The 21,655-nt window shown below is 51.5% G+C and overlaps 1 protein-coding gene across 1 annotated transcript in view; it reads right to left on the minus strand.

The window, feature by feature from the left end:
* Nucleotides 1-1,974: 1,974 nt before the first annotated feature.
* ADAM19 (ADAM metallopeptidase domain 19) overlaps nucleotides 1,975-21,655 on the minus strand; it is a 77,496-nt gene continuing 57,815 nt past the window's right edge. Inside the window, exons 10-23 of the mRNA XM_079773259.1 lie at nucleotides 20,791-20,875; nucleotides 19,882-20,021; nucleotides 18,019-18,196; nucleotides 15,381-15,470; nucleotides 14,461-14,656; nucleotides 13,118-13,226; nucleotides 11,730-11,934; nucleotides 10,974-11,051; nucleotides 10,755-10,863; nucleotides 9,994-10,138; nucleotides 9,095-9,179; nucleotides 8,622-8,834; nucleotides 6,080-6,235; nucleotides 1,975-5,349 (exon numbers count right to left, since the gene is read on the minus strand). Of these exons, the coding sequence (XP_079629385.1) occupies nucleotides 5,296-5,349; nucleotides 6,080-6,235; nucleotides 8,622-8,834; nucleotides 9,095-9,179; nucleotides 9,994-10,138; nucleotides 10,755-10,863; nucleotides 10,974-11,051; nucleotides 11,730-11,934; nucleotides 13,118-13,226; nucleotides 14,461-14,656; nucleotides 15,381-15,470; nucleotides 18,019-18,196; nucleotides 19,882-20,021; nucleotides 20,791-20,875 (1,843 nt within the window). The 3' untranslated portion in view covers nucleotides 1,975-5,295. The remainder of the gene's footprint in view (nucleotides 5,350-6,079; nucleotides 6,236-8,621; nucleotides 8,835-9,094; nucleotides 9,180-9,993; nucleotides 10,139-10,754; nucleotides 10,864-10,973; nucleotides 11,052-11,729; nucleotides 11,935-13,117; nucleotides 13,227-14,460; nucleotides 14,657-15,380; nucleotides 15,471-18,018; nucleotides 18,197-19,881; nucleotides 20,022-20,790; nucleotides 20,876-21,655) is intronic.

Consider the following 21,655-nt stretch of genomic DNA (forward strand, 5'->3'; position numbering starts at 1 on the left):
GAGTGCGAGTTGGTACAAGGACTACTGAATGGAGCCAAGTATCTGTAAAGAGGGAGGAGTTGACCCTCAGTTCCCAAGCTGGGGCAGCTCCTCCCCTGAGAGCTCCCTGCTGCACCCTGTGTTTACATACCACCCTCCCCCACCCCCTCACCCCCTCCCACCCCCGGTGCAGCCAAGCCCAGGCCAGTCTCTTGCTGGCCTTGGAGCTCCCAAGGTGCAGCTGACCAACAGGCTGGCTTCCTGCACCTCCAGCCTCAAATCCCCAGTTGTTAAGGAATGTGGATTTCTGTCTGTAACTAAAATCAACGCAACATGTTGGATCTTGGGAATAGCAGCAATCTGAGGGCCCTGAGAGTGTGGTCTGCAGGGTCAAGAATAAAGACCTTCGGGTGTGTTTACTTTAGACTTGCGTCTTAGCCTTCCTTGGACACGGAACAATTAATTACCCTGGTCCCTCTACTGCTGGGAAGCCAGTCCCCGATCTCTGGAGGGTTGTGGCTTCCAAGGAAGTTCCTACAGCGGAAGGATGGTTAGGGAACAGTGCCCGAGTCCTTACAGCATGCTAAGAGCTTCGTGTAAATTCTCTCTTTATATCCTCGAAAATCCTCAAGGCAGATATTTTTTTATCCTCATCTTATATATGAGGAAAGGGTCTCAGTCAGAGGTTAAGAAATCGCCCAAGGCCACACAGCCAGGAAGAGTTCACGTTGATATCTGGCTCCAAGTCTGCAGTCTTAATTACTCTGATATTCCTCTGCTCATGTCTTCTGTGATCTGTGCTGTCACCGCCTCGGAGTACAGAGTGACCACCAAGGCCCGGATGGATGTCCTAAGCACATAGCTGGGACTCATAAAAACCTTTATTGAATGAAGGAACAACACCATTCCAAATAGTCCTTCTTGGCCCAAACTCTCTTGGGGACCAGCTCTCAACGGAGTAAGTTCTAATCGAACCCCATGTTCAGCTCTGAGACGGATGTCATCTCCGAGCACTTAGCCTGGGCCAGCCCCAGCTGGGCGGGCTCCCGCAGGGCACTTTGCTAATGAGCACGGCCTTTCCGAGGCGGGAGTTATTCCCACTTGCATTAAAAGGAGACTCGGGGCTCTGGAACATACCCGCTCTCACACATCTAGCAAGCAGCAGAGGCAGAATCTGAACCCCGGTCCGGGCAGCCAGGCTCCGTGTCTGAACAGTGTTTGGCTTCGATGATGGTGTTAGGCAGGCAGGGCTGTTTGGTGGGGGCTTTCATGAGCAGGCACTTTAGAAGGCAGGGCCCTTGTGTTTGACGTCTTTGATGTCCTTAGGCAAACTCATCACTAGAAAAGTAGGATCAGAATCAAGGACTCTCCCAGGGCTGCTGTGAAGAATAAATGAGGCAAAGTAGCAGTCGGAGCCCAGCTGGGGTAAGTACTCAGTAAATGCTTCCTGCTATCACAGTTATGCGGATCCTGTCTGTCTGAGAGAGCCTCAAACTTGAAGTGGGTCCAATGAGGGAATGAGGGTGGGACCCTTTCATGGTTTGGGAAGCATTAATGGATGAGCTCTGGAGTCTGAAAGCACCCCCACCCCGACCCCAGCCCCACGTGCCCACCCAGCCCAACAGACAGGGGCAAGTCCTTTCTCTTTGACTCTTTTGAAGTGTAGGATCCCTAGCAATTAAGATGAGAACAGAGGGTCTCAGCTGCCTCCTCAACTCATACCAGGGAACCCCAGGATCATTCATACCTTTCCTGACCCAGAACCTAATTAAACTAGACCAGCCTATGTCCAAGTGCAGACTAACAGCCCCTTCCACTGGTCTGGGGCAGCCCAAGGCTTGTGTACGGCCCCAGCTTCTCCCATTAAGGCTGCGGGCTGTGGTCTCTGTGGGCACTCTCCTGAGGAGTCCTCAGGCAACAGATCCTCCCCAGGCTGAGCAGTAGGACATTCAAACAAACAAAGAATAGCCAAACCAGACATTTCAAATGACAATTTAGTTTAATTAAATACAAACACGGGAAAAAGGCACCATGGCCCATTCAAGTATTTTGCATAGATGTACAAATACTGTAAACAATTACTAGGTGGACGAGAGAGAAGATGATCTGTTTCCTAGGAACAATCTCCCATATAAAAGAAAATTCACATTGCCCTGGATCTCAGACACACACACACATACGCACACACAGTGGATGGTGTGAGAGGATGCGGGGAAGGGGAGCTTTGGGGGCGCCTGGCTTAGATTCTGCAGAACCCCTCTTAGCACCTTTCTAGTCAGCATACCCGTGGCTTCCTGGGGTGTCCAGCAGAGCTACTATCCACGCAGTTCACACAGTCACTGACTGCAGAACTGGTCCCCAATTTAAATATACAAGTCTGCCATCCCCTCTGCCAAATACGAATTTGGACATGGGTAAGGGGAGGCTGTATTCAAAAGGATTATTGCAAGAGGCAGCAAGGGCAGTGGGGCCAGGGGCTACTGCAATCCCGCGAGACCTGTAAGCGTCTCAGAGCTGGGGCAGAAAGGGCTCTTCTTTTACAGGGAGAAGTAAACAAGGCCAAAGAGAACCCAGGCCGGCAGGTAGTTCCCACCTGGAGCCCCGTGCCTGGCCTGACGCTCCCACCCAGACAGGCAGGGAGCCAGGCGCTGTCTCCCTGAGGTCCCCTGAGGTTTACATTTCAGAGATGGCTCCCAGGCTCGTAAGGAAAACATTTCCAAGGCTGTAAAACTGGCAGAAGGCTAAATTAGCTTTAAAGAAGATTTATACACAGCTCCATCTGAACAAAGCGCTGGTTAACTCAGCCCACGAAACCTTAGCTACGCTCCTCTCCTCCCCATGGGACTCTGAACCTGGACCCACCCTCAGCCCAACATACAGCTCCTCCCCCAAAAGGCCGGGCACAAGATGGTCCCTGAATACACCTCTTTCACTCCTCCCTGTGGAAGCAAAGGCCTCCTTCTTCTGGAGCTCTGGGAGGCGGGCAGCCCCGGCAGCAGCTTGCCTGAGCATTCTCCTGGCTGAAATACTCCCTTCCCCAGTCTTGCGGTGATCCTTTCAAATACAGCCCCTCCTTCCTTGAGTCGGGATTTATCTTTGCAGCACACGGGCACAGGCGGGAAAGGGGGCACAGCATGGCCGGTTCTGCTCCTGGGCAGCCACCGTGGCCTGCCAGAGTGGCGACTCCTGGCCCCATAAACAGAGCCCAGAGTGAAACAGCCAATAGAACCGGCTGCCAAAAATCTACCAAATTTAAAAAATCCTACCATCTTCCAGTTCACAGTACAATTTTATGGGATGGAGGAGATAATAATGGAAAACAAAAACAAAAACAAAACAAAACAAAACAAAAACAAGAAAGCAACAACCCAGATCTCTTTGGGTTATGGTTCCAGGGAGAGTGGACTTCAGGTTCAAAAGGCTCAAGCAGCCACAGGACTGTGGCATTGCCCCTGCAGGGCCATCTGCCCCGACGCGAGGGAGAAAAGCTGGACACGCCACAGGAGAATCTGTGAGCCAAGGGGTGGCTTTCAGGGTGATTTTTTTGCAGGAGGTTGTTCTTTACATTTCTGGGACTCAGCATTGAGGCCTGGAAGTTTGCAGTACCACACTTCAATGACAGGCTGCCCCCCGACTTAATCGACAGCAAGGAAGGCAGAAATTGGCTATGGGGGGGGGGGGGCACCAGGGCCCATGTCAGGGAGACGGGGCATGAACATCATGACTACCTGAGGGAAGAGACCCCATTTCCCTGAGACCTTCTCAACCCACCTATGTGTGTCCCCAGGTGCAGATCCCAAATCTCCCACTTGCCTACAAACCCAATCTATTGAGCACCTGTTGTGTGCAGAGAACTGTAAAGGGGTCAGGGGTGAGAGCTCAAGTCTCTTCCGTGCACTGAGGTTTCCAAGAGCACCTTCCTGGGGTGGCAGTCCCAGAGAACATTCCAGCAACAAGTGGTCTGACTGTGCAGAGCACCACACAGCCCTCCCTCCCTGCTCCGGGGAGGGCAGGACCCTCTGAGCAGTGTCCGAGGCTGCTCTGAGTTCTCTCTGTGAGGGCAGGTAAGGCAGTGACCAGAGAGAACGCAAGGAAGTAGAGCCTAAACAGCCTGGTTGGCGCCAGCTCAGACACTCTTCCTTCGAGACGGCCGATTGCTGCTTCTTAGGGACCTCTAGAGAGAGGGCTGCTCTGTCGAGGGCCGTGACCAGACCTAGGCACAGACTGGGGTTCCTAGGACGTCTGCTCCCTAGGTCACTGCACCCGCTGCCGTCCCTGCCCCTAGGGACCTTGCTTAGGTTTAGGTCAGGGAGTAAGGGGGAGACACTCACCCTGCTGAGGTCACAAAACACAATGGAAAATGAAGCCACGCCCCCACAGCCAGGGCCCGAGTCCACTTTGGACAACACCCGTGAGAACCGAGGGAGCGAACCCTCAGGCAGGACACAAGCACCAGGTTCCCAGGAAGTCAGGACTGCTGTGGGTCCACTCCCCGCAGCACCTCACACGGGGCGGGTCCAAGCGGGGGAAAGCGTGGGGCACTTAGCAAGTGCAGAAGACAATAGCAATCTAGAAAGATCATGAGTCAGGAGTCGAAACCTTTGGCATTACGGCTCAGGGGAGGCCTGGTGCTCCCCCTGCTGTCGACATTGCCTACACCTAGTACCTGTCTGAGTCAGAGAGACCCGAGAAATAAGGGGATGTGGGATGTGGGATGTGGGAGGGCAGAGGAGGGAACTAGACTTGTTCCCGTGTGGATGCAGAGCCAGAAGCTGTGACGCCCACCAAGCCCCGGCAGGGACACAGCAGCGGCCGGTTTGACCCTCAGTCTCAGAGCTACGGAGGATGGGTAAGTGCCCAGCCTCCGTCCAGCCGGGGACCTTCGAGAAGACAAGCACTGGGAAGCTCCCGTGCATACCTTCCACCACGGGACGAGGATGGACGGCTCCTCCACGCTAAGTCCTGACCTGAAGGGCTGAGGGGACTTTTCCCAGCCGGGCTCCTCGGCGCAGACAGCCCGGGCCTGGGCACCTCTGCGGTGAGGGGCCAGCTGAAGGGAGGTTGGAGGAGAAGCTGCCATTCATCCTCTCCCACATGCCCTCTCCCCCCTGGGCTGTATATTGCACAAAACAACACTTGGATGCCGTTGGATGATGGGGACTCTGGGCCTCCGAGGAGGCTGGGGAGGCAATGAGTCAAGAAGGAGATTTTCGGAGATGCGGTGGTCTGGGAGGAGGGGCTCGGAGGCGGCCAGGCGGCTTCTTCCAGACTGTGGTGTTCAGAGTCCCGGGAAAGGGAGCAGCCCCTTAGACAGGTCTAGATTCTTGAGTTAGTCATCCACCCAGCCCTCTGCGCTGTGTAGTCAGGAAACTGTGGAAAGAGAGGGAGTGGGGGGGAGACAGGCATCAGCTACCTGTGAGTGGTGGTGTCCCCTGGGGTGTGGACAAGTCGGACGCGTGACAGAGGAATGGTTTCCCGTGACATAACTCCGCATGGTGGTGCCCCACCCCGAGCTGACAAGCCATCTCTCTTCCTCCCCCCAAAGCTGCAGCTCAGTCCACAGATTTCCCGGGGCCCCCTGGGAACACAGGGAGTCAGCCAGCTTCCTCCCTCCCCTGTGCTCCGACTCGCAGGCCTGGCAGCCGGAGAGCAGGTCAGCCCAGGGAAGGGGGAGGAGTCACTGTGCACATCCTACCAGAGGCCGGCAGTCTGCACCCGTGAACTGCCTTGGCCTTCATGGCAGCCCGGCGGGTGAGGGGGGGGGGGGGCTGCTTCTTGTTGCCTCTTTCCAGGAAAGGAAACAGGCTCAGGAGGGTGACTTGCTCAGGGCCACCCAGCCAGTCGGGTGCAGATCCAGGTGTGGAGCCATCAGAGCTCAGGCTCCTAGGCATCACTTTCCACATGAAACAAAAAGACCCCTATCCCCTACTTAAGGGACAGTCACACAGGCACCGAGAAACACTAAGCTTTTGTCCTTGGCCTTGGTTCAGAAGCTCAGTCCTCCCACAGGAAGCGTGAACTCAGTGTGTTTTCTCAATCACAGTCTTGGCCCCGGGATCCTCTGGCTTCAGCTTGACCTTGAGGGCTTCTGCAGACTCACCTTTGGGGCAGGTGCTAACAGAGGCCAGGACTGCTGAGGGCGGCCCGCGGCGGTGGGTGGCAGGATGGCGGCACCGCCGGGCCTGGAGACGTTCTTGCGGCCTGGCACGGGGTTTGCCGGGAGCGCCTTCTGAGGTGGCCGAGGCCTGGAGATATCCTGGGGAGAAAGCCACAGCCTCACTCACAGCCCGGAGGGGCCTGTTCTAAAGGTTTTCCCATTACGCCGGAGCAGAGTCAGGTGAGAAAGGGGACATGCTCTCCTATCCGGTGCCAGTAAAAAGAAGCTGTGTGCATCTGTGTTAATGCTCAGGAAAAAGCCTTGGAGAGCAAGTCGGCAGCACCTATGAACACGAGAAAGAACCATTCTCCTATCGAGCCCTCCCACTTCGTATGACTCAGGTTAGAGAACCACCTGCACAGATGCACAAAAGTGAGATGACAAGGATGGTCCTTGCAGCACCGTTTGTGACTATAAATGACCATAATTTCCATCGGTAGGCAAATGACTGCATTTATACAGTGACCTAGGAGGCAGCATTTAAAAGGAATGAAGTAGGCTGAGATGTGCTAATGTGGAAAGATGATCAAGAGTCACTGTGAGCTGACCTATAAGATACAGAGGCGAGTTCACGTAAAATCTGCCACCACGTCCTCTCACCTGTCCCTGGGGTAAACACAACTGTACGGAAGGAAGTCAGGAAGGACACAGACCACACTGATAACTGAGGTTAGAGATGGGGTGTGAGCGCGGAGGGCATTCACCCAGGAGAACATGTAATTTTTTCTGCAAGACCATGTATGTGCATCATTTGTGCAAATAAAAATAAAGCGGAAAAATGACTGGTTGACTATGAGGGGCACAATGAACAGGAATTCTTTCCTCTCTGCTTTTATGTTACCTTCATGTTTTATCACCTTCTCCATAAGGCCTTCCAAGACCATCTTATTTAAAATTAACACCCCGTCCCTGGTGCCCCACCCCTCCAGCTCAGTGCCTCGGGGTGAGGCTGACACCATCTTTATTCAACAAGCCTCCAGTGTGGGGGTCACAGGGACAGCTGTCTCATCAGACTGCTCCTTCCATCTCTCCGCCCGCACCTCTGTACTCTCTCCACACCCTGTCGCTTGCCCTGCTTTCTCCCTTCTTGCTCCCCTTCTCTCCTGCACCCCCTCTGTTAGGGCTAAACTGTGCCCCTTCAAATCCATATGTTGCAGCCCTAACCCCCAGTACCTCAGAATGGAACTGTCTTTGGAGAGAGGGCCTTTAAAGGGGTGATTAAGTTAAAAATGAGGCCCTAATTCAATCCCCCTGAGAGGCCATTGGACACAGGGATACGTGGGACACACATGCATGAAGGAAGGACGTATGAGGACGTGGGAGAAGCCAAGGAGAGAGGCCTCAGATGAAACCAAATCTACTGACACCTTGATCATGGACTTGTAGCCTCTAGACGGTGAGAAAATAGATTTCTGTTGTTTAGGCCACTGGCCTGTGATGTTTGCTATGGCTGCCCAAGCAGACTAATGCGCTCTCTTCTCCTCCCCTCCCCTCTCTGCCAGTCTTTCCCCTGCCTCCCTGTCCACACAGCTTCTCCCATCCGCCCCGCCCCCACCCCAGTTTCAGCTTATCAGAGAACCAAACCCAGTGCTCTGATCTCTGCCAAACGGTGACACTGTCTGTCTCCCAGGGGCCCCCTGAGACCTGGTGCCAACACCAGTCCCAGGTTCAGAGACAGGCTGGGCCCCCGTGACGCCCTCTGGACTGTGCCCAAGAAAAGCAGTCCCAGGAGGAAAATAAGCAAATCCCCGCTCCACGGTGGGGTCACACCCAAAATACAGTTTGGCTCGGGAAGGCCGGCCACCGCCCTGGAAACATCTGGGTCTGCCTGCGGGAACTCCTGCCAGGAGGTACAGTTGCAGCCGCACAGCACAGGCGCCGGGTAAACAGGCAGCCGGGCGGGGCTGCTCGGCTTCCGAAGGGCACCCGTAGGAGTACAGCCCAGGCCCACTCACCCCCCGAAAGGCCCCCATGAGCCAGGCGTCACGGCACACCCCTCCTCAGGCTTCCTGACTAGGGGACGGCACCCATCGGTACAATTTGGTGGGGTAATTACAAAGATGAGGGAAGTCTGGGGCTGCCACACCCAGGCTTCCGGGGTCAGAGGAGGCTTCTTGGGAGAGGTGGCCTCTGAGGGGAGACCTGAGGATGAAGAGGAGCTGGGCATTCAGCAGAGGAAACAGCCTTGGCAAAGACCTAGAGAAGGGAAGATGACGGGGAACTGGGAGACGTTACTTTGGGGTGGAAGATGGGTGGGTAGTGACTTGTCATAAAATAGGCCACCCAGGGAGGAAATCCTCTGTAGTTTAGGGGCTGCCTGGGAGCATATTTCCCCAGACTCTTCACTCTTACCCTGTAGTTACCAGAATGCAGAAAAGGCAGTCAGCTCAGACTTAGCGAGTTCCCCCTTCCCAGCCTCAGTCACCCTCCATGGCCAGTGGCCTTAAAAGCAATGTCCCCAGCTTTTTGCTGAGCATCCACTTACCTGGGAGAGGATGCAATTTGGTGCGGGGGGCATTGGCCGGCTTGGGGGAGGCCTCCGGGCTGACTCCTTCCGCTCTACTTGGGGTCCAGCCCCAGGGGGGTTCCTAGGAGTCCTGAGAAGATGTGCTGGCAATGGCACAGGTGGGGAGCTGCCCTGCAGATAGTCCGGAGGGGGCACAGGAGGCTTCCGTGGGGGTTCAGGGGTGTTGATCACCTGCATGCATAAGACAAGGAATGTTTTAGACAAAGGAACTCTCAATGCACTTAAAAACTCAGGGGTGCCCTTGTGAGACCAGAGGCTGAGGGAGAACTGGGTGACTTCTTAAATCCCTGATCCCAGACGCCAGATGCAAACTTTCAAGTCACTAGGGGTTTTTATTATCAATTTCACACACCACAGAGGCTATTAGGAAAACCCAGTAGGGTCCTGATGATAAAGGAAAAGTAGCAAAGTTCAAGGTGCAAAGTCCTTACCTTTCGCTTGCCCTGGGGGGTCTGCAACTTGAATGTTGGGTTGGCATGTCCAGTTCCACTGTTCTGAGACACCCTGAAGGGACAACTAGTAACAAGGGTTGGGGGAAGAAGAAATGGGAGTGATCATCGAGGGTCAGTGCCTGAGTTCCCTCTCACCTGAGCACGGCCAGTAAACAGCTAAATCCTCCCCAAAGTCTGCTCTGGAGGAAGTGGGATTGGTCCCCCTGAACCCCAGCTCCCTAGGTATAAAGACATGTGGCCAATGGAGAATTCCCCGGGAATTAGAGTTGGCCTTATTCAAACCAGATTTTTCCTCAGCACCTTCTCTTCACCCATTTAAGACCTTTCTCCCCCAAGGAGACTCACGGATGTCATCAACCATCAACTAATCCCCCTTAGGGCATCGATTCAGAAGGACCAGGGCTTTAAAATCCCCTGCAGGACAAGTGTAATATAATGCGGGACTCAGAGACTAGACATCTTCAATATCCCAAGAGATGAAATGCTTAAAAAAAACTTAAGTGTTTGTCTTGAGTTGATGCCCAGCGCCCCCCCCCCCCCGCCCCCGTGAGTGTCCTGGGCTAGTCATTCTTTCTCTGTTGCCTCAGTTTCCTGCTCTTTAAAATGGGGAACAAATCAATTAGATAAAGGGTGGAAAATAGAGTTCTTCAACTTTAACTGATTAGGGATTCTGCTGAGAAGGATTCTGAGTGATGACCAAGCTCCGCAGAGAATACACAGAGTAAGGTCGACGAGCACTGTCTGCCGTGGTCTTGGAGCATGGCCAAGGGGAGAGGGTGGCATGCACCTTGCATTGACCTTCCCTGAATTAGATCCACCATCACAGAAAGCGCTACGACTCACAGGGACCCCAAGGCCTTCGTGGCACCCCGTCATACCTGAACTGTTGCCTCAACTTGGAGGGAAGGGCAAAGGCCTTGAGCTGACCCAGCCTGCTGTCCTGCTTGCAGCAGTAGTACATCAGCACGAGCACCGCCAGCACGAAGAGGGCTGAGAACACACCGGCCAGCACGGGACCTACGCCTTCCAGAACAGAGCCCGGTGAGAGACGCAGACGCTGCCTGGGCAACCGCAGTGGGTTCCAAACAACATATCCTGATTCTTCCTCAGATATTTGATTCGCAGTGAATGTGTATTACTTAATTTAAATACTATCATAAAAATGTATTTTAAAAAGCTTGGAAACCAAAGGGCTGGAATCTTTGAGATTTCCCGGAAAACACTGTACATTTTTCTGAGTGTCTGGTTCTCCATTTTAAGCTTTGTTCATCCAAGAGAATCTAAAGCACTAGAATGTGCCCCAGGTTCCTGATTATTTTTAAGTGGCTGAGGAGGACTGGTTGCCACCCACCCCCCAAAGGGTGAGATCATTCAGTAACCTATGGTCTGTCTTAATCTCCCTCTCTCTCTCTAAGAGGGTTCACTCTCCTCAATAGAAAAGACAGAAGAAGAGCAACTGAGCTGAGCCCTACACCGGGCTGCCAGCCTCAGTTGTCCCTCCCCCTCAGCCCCTCTTTTTCTTGTTCCCTCATCTACAAAATCAGGATAACAAAGCAGATGCATTATCCCTTTGCAACATGCCACCTGCCCGCCCTGGTGCCAACATCTCCTCACAAAGGTGGGCAGGCCAGGCACTCACCCTCGGGGGGCATGGGCCCGCTGTCGATGCTGCCCCCAAAGCCAGGCGTGTTGCAGTAGGGTGGGGCCCAGCCCGGGCTGCAGTGGCAGTTCTGGTTGTTGTTGCAGACCTGGAGCGAGGGCCGGGCAGAGGCATCAGCACCCTGGAGAGCTCCCGCCTCCCACAGGGCCTGCAGCAGGGACACTAGCGGAGGAGCCCCAGAACCCTGGGCACACGTACCCCGTGGCCATTGCACTTCTTCCCGCAGCCTTCGGTTTCAAAGAAGGAGGTGTTCCTGCACTCCCCTTCGAAGCAAATCTGCAGTGAGGAGGAGACCGAACCGTCAGAACAAGCAAAGGGACACTGCTCGACAATCAGAAAACTGGGGCTTTGCACCTAGGACCTATGGGACTCAAAAAGGCAGCCCGCATAAGGTTATGCATTACAGTGAAAATTCGAAAACCAAAAAAAGCAAAGGGCTGAATAGCAATTAACTAAATTCCACTTTTACTTCTGTGATTAGCGAGAAAACAACAAATATTATATTGTTAAAACAATAATATAAATATCTAATAATATAATAAATATGTGTTATTACACCCTGTATTATTATATGCTGGTATATGTTAGTTTCTTAATTGTATGCTAATAGGCACTAATTTAATATTAAATTTAAAAATAATGATGATGGTGACAGCAGTCTACTCTGTGCCAGGTGCTATACAAAACGCATTCTATGTTTTTTTAAAATAATTGCATTCTCATAGTTAACTCTGAGATGGTGCCACTATGTCCCCCAGGCTTCCCTGACTCCTTAATTCATATGATATTAATGATGAGGACTAAAGTGATGATGACAGAAGCTAGCCTGTGGAAGCGCAGTCAAGTTGGGCTGGCTGGGATTTGAGCTCAGGCATCCTCCCTCCTGAGTTCATGCTCCTCAGTCACTGTCCTCTGCAGCCCAAACCCTGAGTGAAGCTGGAGGTAGAGACTCACATGGTTGTAGCCACACTTGGTCCCCGTCAGCACCAGGCCTGGGTCCAGCATGTCATTCTCCTCCTCGGTACTTTGGTAGACGTGGATGCCCCGACACTGGACTTCCCTCCCGTTTATGGTGATGGTGGTGTCGATGGCCACGGCGTTGTACTCCAGGGGCCGGGACTGAGAAGCCTGACACTGGATCTTCCCACACTTGGCATCTCTGGACCCAAGAGAGAAGGAGGTGGAATCAGAGGCTGGGGAAGAGCTGGGCACAGAAGAGCTTAGTTTTTCTTGACCAGGACAGCAGGCTTGCAAGTCTGGGGAAATGACAAAGGAGCAATGGGCATGCTCTCGGGACCCACTAGGAGAGACCCCACGTGGACTTAGACAAAGGGAAAGAAACAGGATCCTTGTCCCCAAGCAGATCCAGGCCAGAACGCTGGCCTTAGGATGTCCTCTTTCCTGTTGTCCAGGTTGCTCAGGACAACAGCCGGAACTGAGCAACCTGCCCCTATGGTCCTTGCACCCCATCCACCCAGATGCTGCAACCACATCACCGTCCTCTCTCATCTGGCCCCCAGGAAACTGATCTTTCTGCCTCCAGTCTTGCCGCATTAGAATCTAATTTCTAAATTGCTCTCAAGCCGAAGTCCACGCTCTGTTAGCCATGTCTTCAAGGAATTTATGATCTGGTCCCTACCTAACTACCCAGTCTCATTTCTCAGCAGCCCTTCTCCATTGCACCCCAACATTACACTTTATATCAAATTGTTATCAGTTCTACTGACCGCCCATTTTTCTCTTCTCATCTCTGCCTGGGACACTCTTCCCAGGGACCAGCACCATTCCCCACCCTATTCAATGAGATAATTTGTCCAGATCTCCACTTAGGCATAACTTCCTTTGGGAAACCACATGCACCCACTAAGATCATGTCCATTATCACGCTACATTGTTAATTAAAAGTTCCATGTACTCAGCAGAGTATCTGGCACATGGTCCACCCTCCACCGAAAGTGGATAGGTGAACGGGTGGATGGGTGGTTGAAATGAATGAATAAATGAATTAATGAGTGACTGAGTGAATGAATGATGGGTTACTCAGATGAGGGTTTAATGAGCACCCTGCAGAAATGACTCAGGAAGACTGATTCCCTGCCCTACTGTAAGAAAGTCCTAAAAGGAAGTCTGATGGGTTTTCTAGGAAGCATTGCCATCCGCACCCTCCCTCGGACTTCCTCAGGCTGAACGGGGCATTGTCCAACAACCGACTGAACGACCGGTTTAAGGCCCAGCTCCGGGGCTGCCAAGCTGCTGAGCCGGTGGGAGGGAGGAGGGAGGAGGACACAGAAGGAATTGTTTTGTTACCCCTCATCCCCTGGGGTCCGTCCAGTGGTCATTACCTGATGCTGCACTTCTTGTGTTTCCCATTCATGTCCTTCCCACAGTTCCCATAGGTGTCCCCTGCCACATTCACCCTCTCGAAGCAGAGGTCATGAGCAAGCCGGGCTCCTGAGTGGGCAAGAAACATTCGTCAGTACTCTAGGCAACGTGAGGAGATGTCAGAAACCCGCAATGGGCAAAGCCAGTCCTTGGTAAAGAGTCAAGGTGAAGAAAGCTTTTGGGGAGAGAATGTTTTCTTCCTGTACCCCCACCAGCTAACTCCATTCCTTCTCATAGCAAAAGCTTTCATATCAGCTCTTTGTATTTTCCCGGGGTTTTGTATCACCTGTGGGTTTGTATGTTAAGCCTTCTTTTCTCTAGTAAAGAAACCCTGTCCTTTTAGGGGTTTTTAAAAATAAGTCATACACGTGCAAATGTTTAAAGAAGTAAAGTATGTCTTGGGAATTTTCTTGGGACTAGCCATTCCAATTCTTACTTCCCTACACCCTGGATAAGTAATCACAATTAATGATGTATCTTCTACAGAGAACTATGTATCTTCTAGATACAATTCTTGTGTATCTTTTGGAGATAATTTATCTAATCAAGAATGACAGCCTGTTGTATTCACCGTTCTGCATCTTGCACTGTTCTCTCAGTTCACTGTGAGAGAAGATTTTATCCAGTAGACACTGAGCTGCTCCTTCTATTCAGCTGCATCGTGTTCCACTGTATGGATGTACCAGAATTGATTTAATTGGCCCCTATGAAGGATGTATAGGCTGTTACTGCTACAAATAAGAATGCTGCAACAATTATCCTTGTAAACTTTACCTTCACATACATGTTCAAGCACAGTGGAAGATACATGCCTAAGTAGTAGAATGGATGGGCTCAATGACTAGTGCATTAAAATGTTCACATCTCCAAACTGCTCTCCGTAGGGGCTGTACCTATCTGTGGCCCCCTCACTCTCCACATCACTATATTATCATTGCTCTTGTGGTCATTAGAGTATCATTATTATTACTACTACATCACATTAACTCTTCAGTCGCTGCCAATCTGATGCATGAACAATCCCATCTTACAGTAGTTATCATTTGCCTTCACTTCATATGAGTGCGGGTAAGCATCTTCCTGTTCTGTCTCCATCCTCTGCCCATTTGTCTTTTGGATGATTCTTATCCATTTACTCGCTCTGAGAACTGACAGCATCGAGGAACTGGGAGGAACACAGTCCCCTGCCTCTCCCTAAAAGTCGACCCTGACCCAAGGGCAGCATCTGGAGATGCTGCATTGAAGCCAAGATGCCACCCTCAGCAGAGGTGGGTGGGATGAGGGCTCACCCCGGCTCACTTACCGGGACCCCACAGCTGCTCACACTGGGCCTGGTAGGTGAGGCACATGCCGTTGTAGCAGTAGGCCTGGCCGCCCTCGCAGGAGGTGCCGTCCATCTGGTAGAAGTTGGTGGGACAGTGGGGAGACTTGCCCGTGCAGAACTCTGGAAGGTCGCACTGCCGGGCCTGTGGGCGGCACAGCGTGCCAGGGGCCACCAGCTGGGCGAGGGAAAGAGGGGAAAACATCAATCTCCCTCCGGCCTCCCAGAGAGGGCCCGTGAGCATCACTCTGTGGAACGGAATTCCCATTCCCATTATATCACAGGCCCTCAGCAGTTCAAACTCTAAGGTGAACAGTGACTTAGAGTTTTCCAGGTGTTTTCACAAAGGTAACTCACCTCCTCTCCAGAGGAGGTCGGGCAGGAATCATATTTATGCAACAACTTACAGTTGACTAAGTACTTCAGTAATAACGGCTACTTTTATGGAGCTCCCGCTCAGGTGCCCAGTACGACTATTACTTCATTTAGTTTTCATGACAGTTTTATGTAATAATTATCCCTATTTTACAGATTATGAAACCTGAGGCCGAAGAGGTTAAGCAATGTATCCAAAGCCTCATGGTGAATAAATGGCAAAAGAACCAGGCCCACTAATATATACACGGACGGACACACACACACACACACACACATACATACACACACATTATAAACTCACATATGCAAATATATAGATCCATTCACACATATACATCCAAATTATATATATGCACATTTCCCCCGAACACCTACATGTATACTCACATGTGCTCATTATGTGTTCAAGGGCGTCCAGGCTCCATGTTACTGAAACTTTGAGGCCCTCTCTTCCCCCAGAAGGAGGCTGTGTCCTGTCCATCACCCCACAGCAGTTCTGTTAGGTCAGGGAAAGGGCCACTCACCTTACAGCGGTGACAGCAGGAGCCATGGGCACACTCCGCCCCTTCCCTCAGGGTGCAATTAGAGGCATTGCAGCAGGGATTGTCACATTCCTGGAGAGGCAGTGGGAGTGGGCGTGAGCCACCGGGGCAGCAGGATAGGGAGACAGAGTCTGGGAGGGGTCAGGGCCTTCACCTGCCTCTCCCATCTCCCCACCCCTGCCCACATGCCCGGAGCCTGGCTCCCTAGGAAGCCTTTATAAAAAAACCACTTTATAGCATAATTGCTAAGGTAATGTATTTTTATCCTAGGGGTGGGGGAATATATATTATTTATATTTAATACACACACACACACACAATCATCAGCTTAGAGACAACTACATTTTGAGTGTGGATATTTTCCCAGGCATTTTCCTATACACATACACTTACTTTATAAAATCAAAGTATCCACACTGCTTTTTCACACAATGTAATATGCACATACCTCCTTATAATCATATTTCCTTCCAAAACCTGATTTTCAGAATAGCATCCCACTATATGGAAATTCTGTGATTTTTTTCTCATCCCCAATAAAACACCCCAAGACTCTGTCTTCTGTGCTTTTCTACACTGCCCTCCCTGCCCCCCTCCCCCCACCCCGAGCCTTCCTATCCCACAGAAAGAGGCCATCAGGAGCCAGGGCATCCTGCAGCAACCTTGCACATGGTTTACGTCAGCTCCTGGCCTGCTTCCTCAGACTTCTCTCACCATCTGCTGCTCTTCCTCAAGCCTCGCCGGCCCGGGCCTTTCCGGGACAGGTCTCTAGGGCTTCCACGCTCTCCTCGCTTCCTTCCTGCCCTACTGCTCCCCATTTGCTGACAGCAAGAGATTTAAAAGGATGACGAGATGGCCAGTGGCTGTGAGTGTCCTTATAACACTCCAACTATAGTCACAGGCCTGGCCACAAACATTTCTTGACAATGTGCCGGTCTCCGTGCATAGGACCATCACAGCCTGTGAGGCAAGACCATTCCCATTTCACAGACGGGGAAACTGGGGCTGAAACAAGTCGAGGCACACACATCTGGCAAGTGTTGCAGCAGAATTCAAGCCATGTCTACCTGGGGCCCACTTCATGCTTATTAACCATATCCTAACCATAACTGTCCAGGTCAAGCATATTGGAGACACCACTGCCTGACTATAGATGCCCACCCATCCTCCCTAAGAGAGGGAATTAGAACACTTCCCTTCCATCCATCCCTCACCACCCTGGGCTCCGGGCAGACCCGTTCCCTCCCTTCTAACATATCATATCTCTTCCCACCTCTAGGCACAGTGTGTCTTCTCGCCTAGTGCTCCTCACTCACTCCTCATAGCCTTCGGGTATGGGGTCAGAGGTCACACTCACACTCAGGAGGGCAGCTCCCCTCATCCTACAAATACTCATAGCATCTTGTCATTGGCCCTCCTAGTGTTTAGCATGGATTGTATTTAGAGACCTTTGCAGCTATTTGGTCAAAGTGTTTCCCCTGCTGTACTATATGCTCCACATGGACAGGGACCACATCTATTTTTGCTGTATTTATCCTAGCCCTAGCACCAGCATAGAACCCTCCACTTAGTAAAAAGCTGTAGAATCAGCAGCTGCTCCAAATACAAGCCAACAAGCTGAGCCCACTTGGGGGTGTTCCTCAACCCCACCTCCTTTCTGAAGTGTCTGGGCTGACTGCTCTGAACTCATGGCAGAGCCTTAACTAGGTCTTGTCCTAGCCTATATAATAAAAGGCTAATATGCAAATTTCCCCCTCAACCAGGAGTTCGATGGGGAGTCGACAGGGGGTGGGGCCAGCCGGCCAACCTCCCGTGTCCCCTCCCCCTGGCCGGCCAAATCAGGCCGGCCAGACCCCAACCGCATGCACCGGGTCTCTAGTTTATTATAATATTTACATGCTGACAGTGAAAAAAAAAATCAAGCTATAGAGAAGGTTATAAAATCAAATACTTTTCCCGCATACACAGACTCGAAATCTCACCACCATAGCTGTTTCTCATGTTCTCTCCCCCAAATTGTTTTCATTTGTTAATGTATCTATTTCCATCTTTCAAAAAATAGAGATGAAACTACACAGTTCTGCTTTTTGCAGGTCCATATGCGTCCGCTAAAGTGACACAGCTATGCTGTATGCCTGCCACTCATTTTGAAGATCAAACAGCTTCCTCCTTCTTCCTCCTGGTGGCCCTTTCAGACTTGACCACTTCCCCTTTCCACCATCTCGTCTTCAGGCTATGCAGGCCAGCTTATTACTTTCAGCATCCTCCAAAGGCCCAGGGTCAAGTTCAGATATCCAGCTGCGTGGCCCCCAGAATAAATTCGGTGCGGCTGGGAGGCCAAGAAGGGCACCTGTCACTGCACTGGTGTGGACTGTGGTTTGTGGTTGGATCAGACACTCAGAGGAAGAACTCCACCCAAACTTGGACATCAACAGTGCCAAGCTCAAACTGGGAGTCTGCAGAGGTGGTCCACAGTGAAGGCTGACCCTCCACGCCTTATTTGTGATGTCGTAGGAAATGTGCGTGAATAAGAAAATTTTCAATTGCATTCTCTTTGACCTTGAGATTCGAAACGAACGCAAATTCTTTCTCTCCTGCCTGTGCTGCCAGGACACCTTACCTCTTCCTCCCCACAGTCACACTCTTCCCCTTCTTCCAGGTACCCATTTCCGCATCTCCGGCCTCCGTACAGCATCTTGATGTCTGGCATGTTCGAGAGACACATCCCACCACCTGACTGCAAATACCTTTCCAGCTCCCTCCTGTTGCATCCATTGAACACTTTGGGGAAAGGATGCCTAGAAGAGAATGAGTTTGGAGTTAGTTGGAAGTCTGCACATCAAGCAGCCAGAACAGCTGTCAATCCTTCTGCCCATCGGGCTGATGGACTCAGACCCCCTCTAGTCCCATGCACATACCTTTTGCCCTTTTAGAACTTCAGCGATATATTAACTGACAATTCTTTCTAAGAATGAAGAAATAGTAACCACCCCATAATGTTTTCCCTGTCCTTCTGCCCAGAGGAAGTATCTGAGAATCAGAAGCAGCAATTTCTGCCCTTTGCATGAAGGGGTTGCAATAAATAAAGGCATGTGAGTGTTACAACAGGTCTCCAGAGCCTTAGAGCTGAATAAAATACCAGCCAACCCAAACGTTTTCTGAAGCTGGTATTAGATCGAGATTTTCTTGGGACAGAGGACCGGGCCAAAAAGGGCCAAGATCATGGTGTGTTTTTTTTGTTGGGCCAGTGATCTGCTCTCTGTACTAAGGACACAGGCAGTGCTCCAAATTCAACCAGCCAACTGGCAAAGGCACATTCTTTATCACAAGGGTATGAAAGGGCCTGGGGCCCACTGTTGGGAAAAAGAATTAAAAGTCATTCATTCCCTGGTAGCAGGTCAGTATTACCATTTGGGTCTATAAAAGAAGTCATCCTGATCCCAATTCTCTAAGCCAACTACAGGTTAGACACTAGAGGGTTTTCCTCAGTTATCAGATATATCACCCGGAATTTGTTACTACCTGTTAAACTACTGAAATTGATAACTAGGTTAAAAACAAACTGGAGCAGTAAGTAATATAACTCTCAGCTGCTTGACTACTAATATGCTCTTTAGATTAGGGAAGAAAGAGGTGGACTTCACCAGGAGCTAATGGGTTGTGAGCTTGGCCCATGGACTTGTATCCTGCATGGCAACACCCTCCTCTGTGTGTCACAGCAGAGAAGGATGGGAAGAGAATAGATGGGAACGGCACTGGCCCCTGGGGCTCCAATTTGCTCCTGGAGACACTGACACCATTTCTAAGAAGCATAAGCAGGTCCTAATGGTTTGGGGTGGGAAGAACACAGGCTTCCACCATGATGCCTTCCAAAGGGTGACCCAGGTCCTGGGAGAACCCAATGCTCTCTGCTGAGTGAGTCCAGGCACTATCAGCCTCTGAGTAAACCCCAGAATTCCCTTTTAAAGGCTCTGGGTTTAAAACCCCTCACAGCTACAGGGAGATGGGGCTGCCTTGCCCTTGTTCCGGGTAAATGCAGCCTGTAAATCCCCTGTGGGCTCGCTGTGGGGTGTACAGATGCTCCTCTTTCTTTCCCTTGTTCTGGAGCCTACATCAGCCCTGGCAATCAAGCCTGGGAAGTGAGAGCACTCATCAAACCCCCTTGGGATGGAGGGACTAAGAATTGGGACTGTTATTAAATGGATCCTCATCAAAAATTCCTGAAAAAAAAAAAAAAAAGGACACAGGTCATCGGGCGAATTTTGCCGCTAAAGACCTAGGACAGCAAACCTCCTGCTAGACACCTGGTGCTCCTTGCATGCGTTTGCTTCCTTTGTCCTCTTCCCATTTCTTAGTTGTCAAAACCGCATTTCTCTCCAAGGGCTAACAGAGGCTCCCTGGGGCCAGGTGGGAGGAGCATGGGGTTGCACTGGCCTCCCATGCTCTGCCCTCTGCCCCGCCCTCCCCTTCCTACATGACTCACCCGGTGGCGGCTGCCATGATGCACCCACCGTCAGCCGCGCTGGCGTGGCAACAACCTTTCAGATCATGGGTCATGCCGAAGTTGTGGCCCATCTCATGGGCCATGGTGGCAGCCACGCCAATGGAATTCTCAGAGTGGTCCTGGTCAGGGAGAGAGTGCAGGTCAGGAAGACAGCCCACGACCCCAAACCTGCCTTTCCGTTGGCCACGCTGGCAGCTTGATAAAAACCTGTGCTTTTAACTACAGGCTGCACTGCCAATCATAAGGGCTGGATAGAGGAGGGACAGATAGATGCTAGCAGGCTCCGTGATATCCACTTCACAGGCCAGAAATGAACAGTCCAAGTCATTTAAGAAGTAGTCACCAAGTCAGAGAGAATTTCTAAAGGAGGCAGGAAGTTCCTAACCATGACTTTGAGACAGGCTCTTGTTTCATAATGATTACATAACATAAAACCTAGAACTAAAAAACCCTCCATCCGTTGTCTTACTACTCCCCTGGTTTGGAATACATGAAAGACCTAGCGATGCGTTAATGTGACTGCTTCTGGGTTTTCCTGGGCTTGACAATTGGGGATAAACTACAAGCCATGAAAATCCGCCCCTGGTATCTCCATCTCTGATCACTGACTGACTTCCTTTTAAACAACTGCTCGAAGCTTTTCTTTTTTCTGCAATACTACATAGAAAATTGTGGGTTTGGGGAGGGGTTGTGGTTTTTAAAAATATATATATTTTTCTTGATTTCAGAGAGGAAGGGAGAGGGAGAGACAGAAATACCAATGATGAGAGAATCACTGATCAGCCGCCCCCCTGCACACCCCCCACTAATTGTTTTTGACCAGATGACCTCCTGTCCTGTGAGGTGGTCTTCTGCCTTCCGCGACACGATGCATCAGCTGAGACTCACCATGTTCACTCCTCCAGACTGGTACACGGAACACATGACGTTGAGGGGGGCCAGGCCGATGGTGACGCCCTGGAAGCGCACGCCCCTGCAGAAGGGAAGGACAGGGTGACTAGGGAGGGGACTGAGTGGGCTGTTTCAATGTGCCCGTGCAGGTGGCCGTCATGGTGTCCCCGGGCCCCTCTGACGCTCCCAGGTCATTCCCAAGGGGCGAGGCCCTGGTTTCCCAGGCCAGCTGGACAGATTCCAGGCAGCCACGCCTCTCATTTCCTCTCACCTACCCTCTCACTGCCCTAAAAAAACCAGAGAGAGTGAAAGGTCCCTTTGTCCCACACATGCCCACAGCCCCATTCCCTGGAAGGAAATGGGCAGGGCTTGCAAAGTTGCATCCCATCCCTGCTGCACAGGAAAAGGTCACTGGGAGGGGTGAGGTGAGGGAAGAATGGCACAGGGGCTGATGCCGAAGTGAATCATGCCCACTTCCTCCAGCTGCTGGGGTCGCATGCCACATCCTGGCTCTGGGGTATGTGCCTGGGGACAGATGGGGGGAATGGGGGTGGGGTGGGGCGGTTAACAGCTGCCAGAGGGCTGATGCTTCATTTCCCACATCACCCGGGGAACAAGGAAACAGATGTGTCCCATCGGAAGCCTCTCCAAGTGCAGCAGGGTGCGAGAATGACCTGTTTCTGCCTCTGTTTCACAATTGTGATCCTAATCTGCCAACAGCCAAGCTCCATTCTCCCAGTTTAATCCATCCCTCCCCCAGGGCAGGGACCAAGGAATAACTAAAACCCAGTCTTTTCATGCCTGCCACAAAACGTAATTTGTTTAAAGGATCTATAAAGAAATTCGGTGTGCGGTACTTCTG

This window comes from Cnephaeus nilssonii (genome assembly GCF_951640355.1).
Source record: "Cnephaeus nilssonii genome assembly, chromosome: 5".
Lineage (NCBI taxonomy): Eukaryota > Metazoa > Chordata > Mammalia > Chiroptera > Vespertilionidae > Cnephaeus > Cnephaeus nilssonii.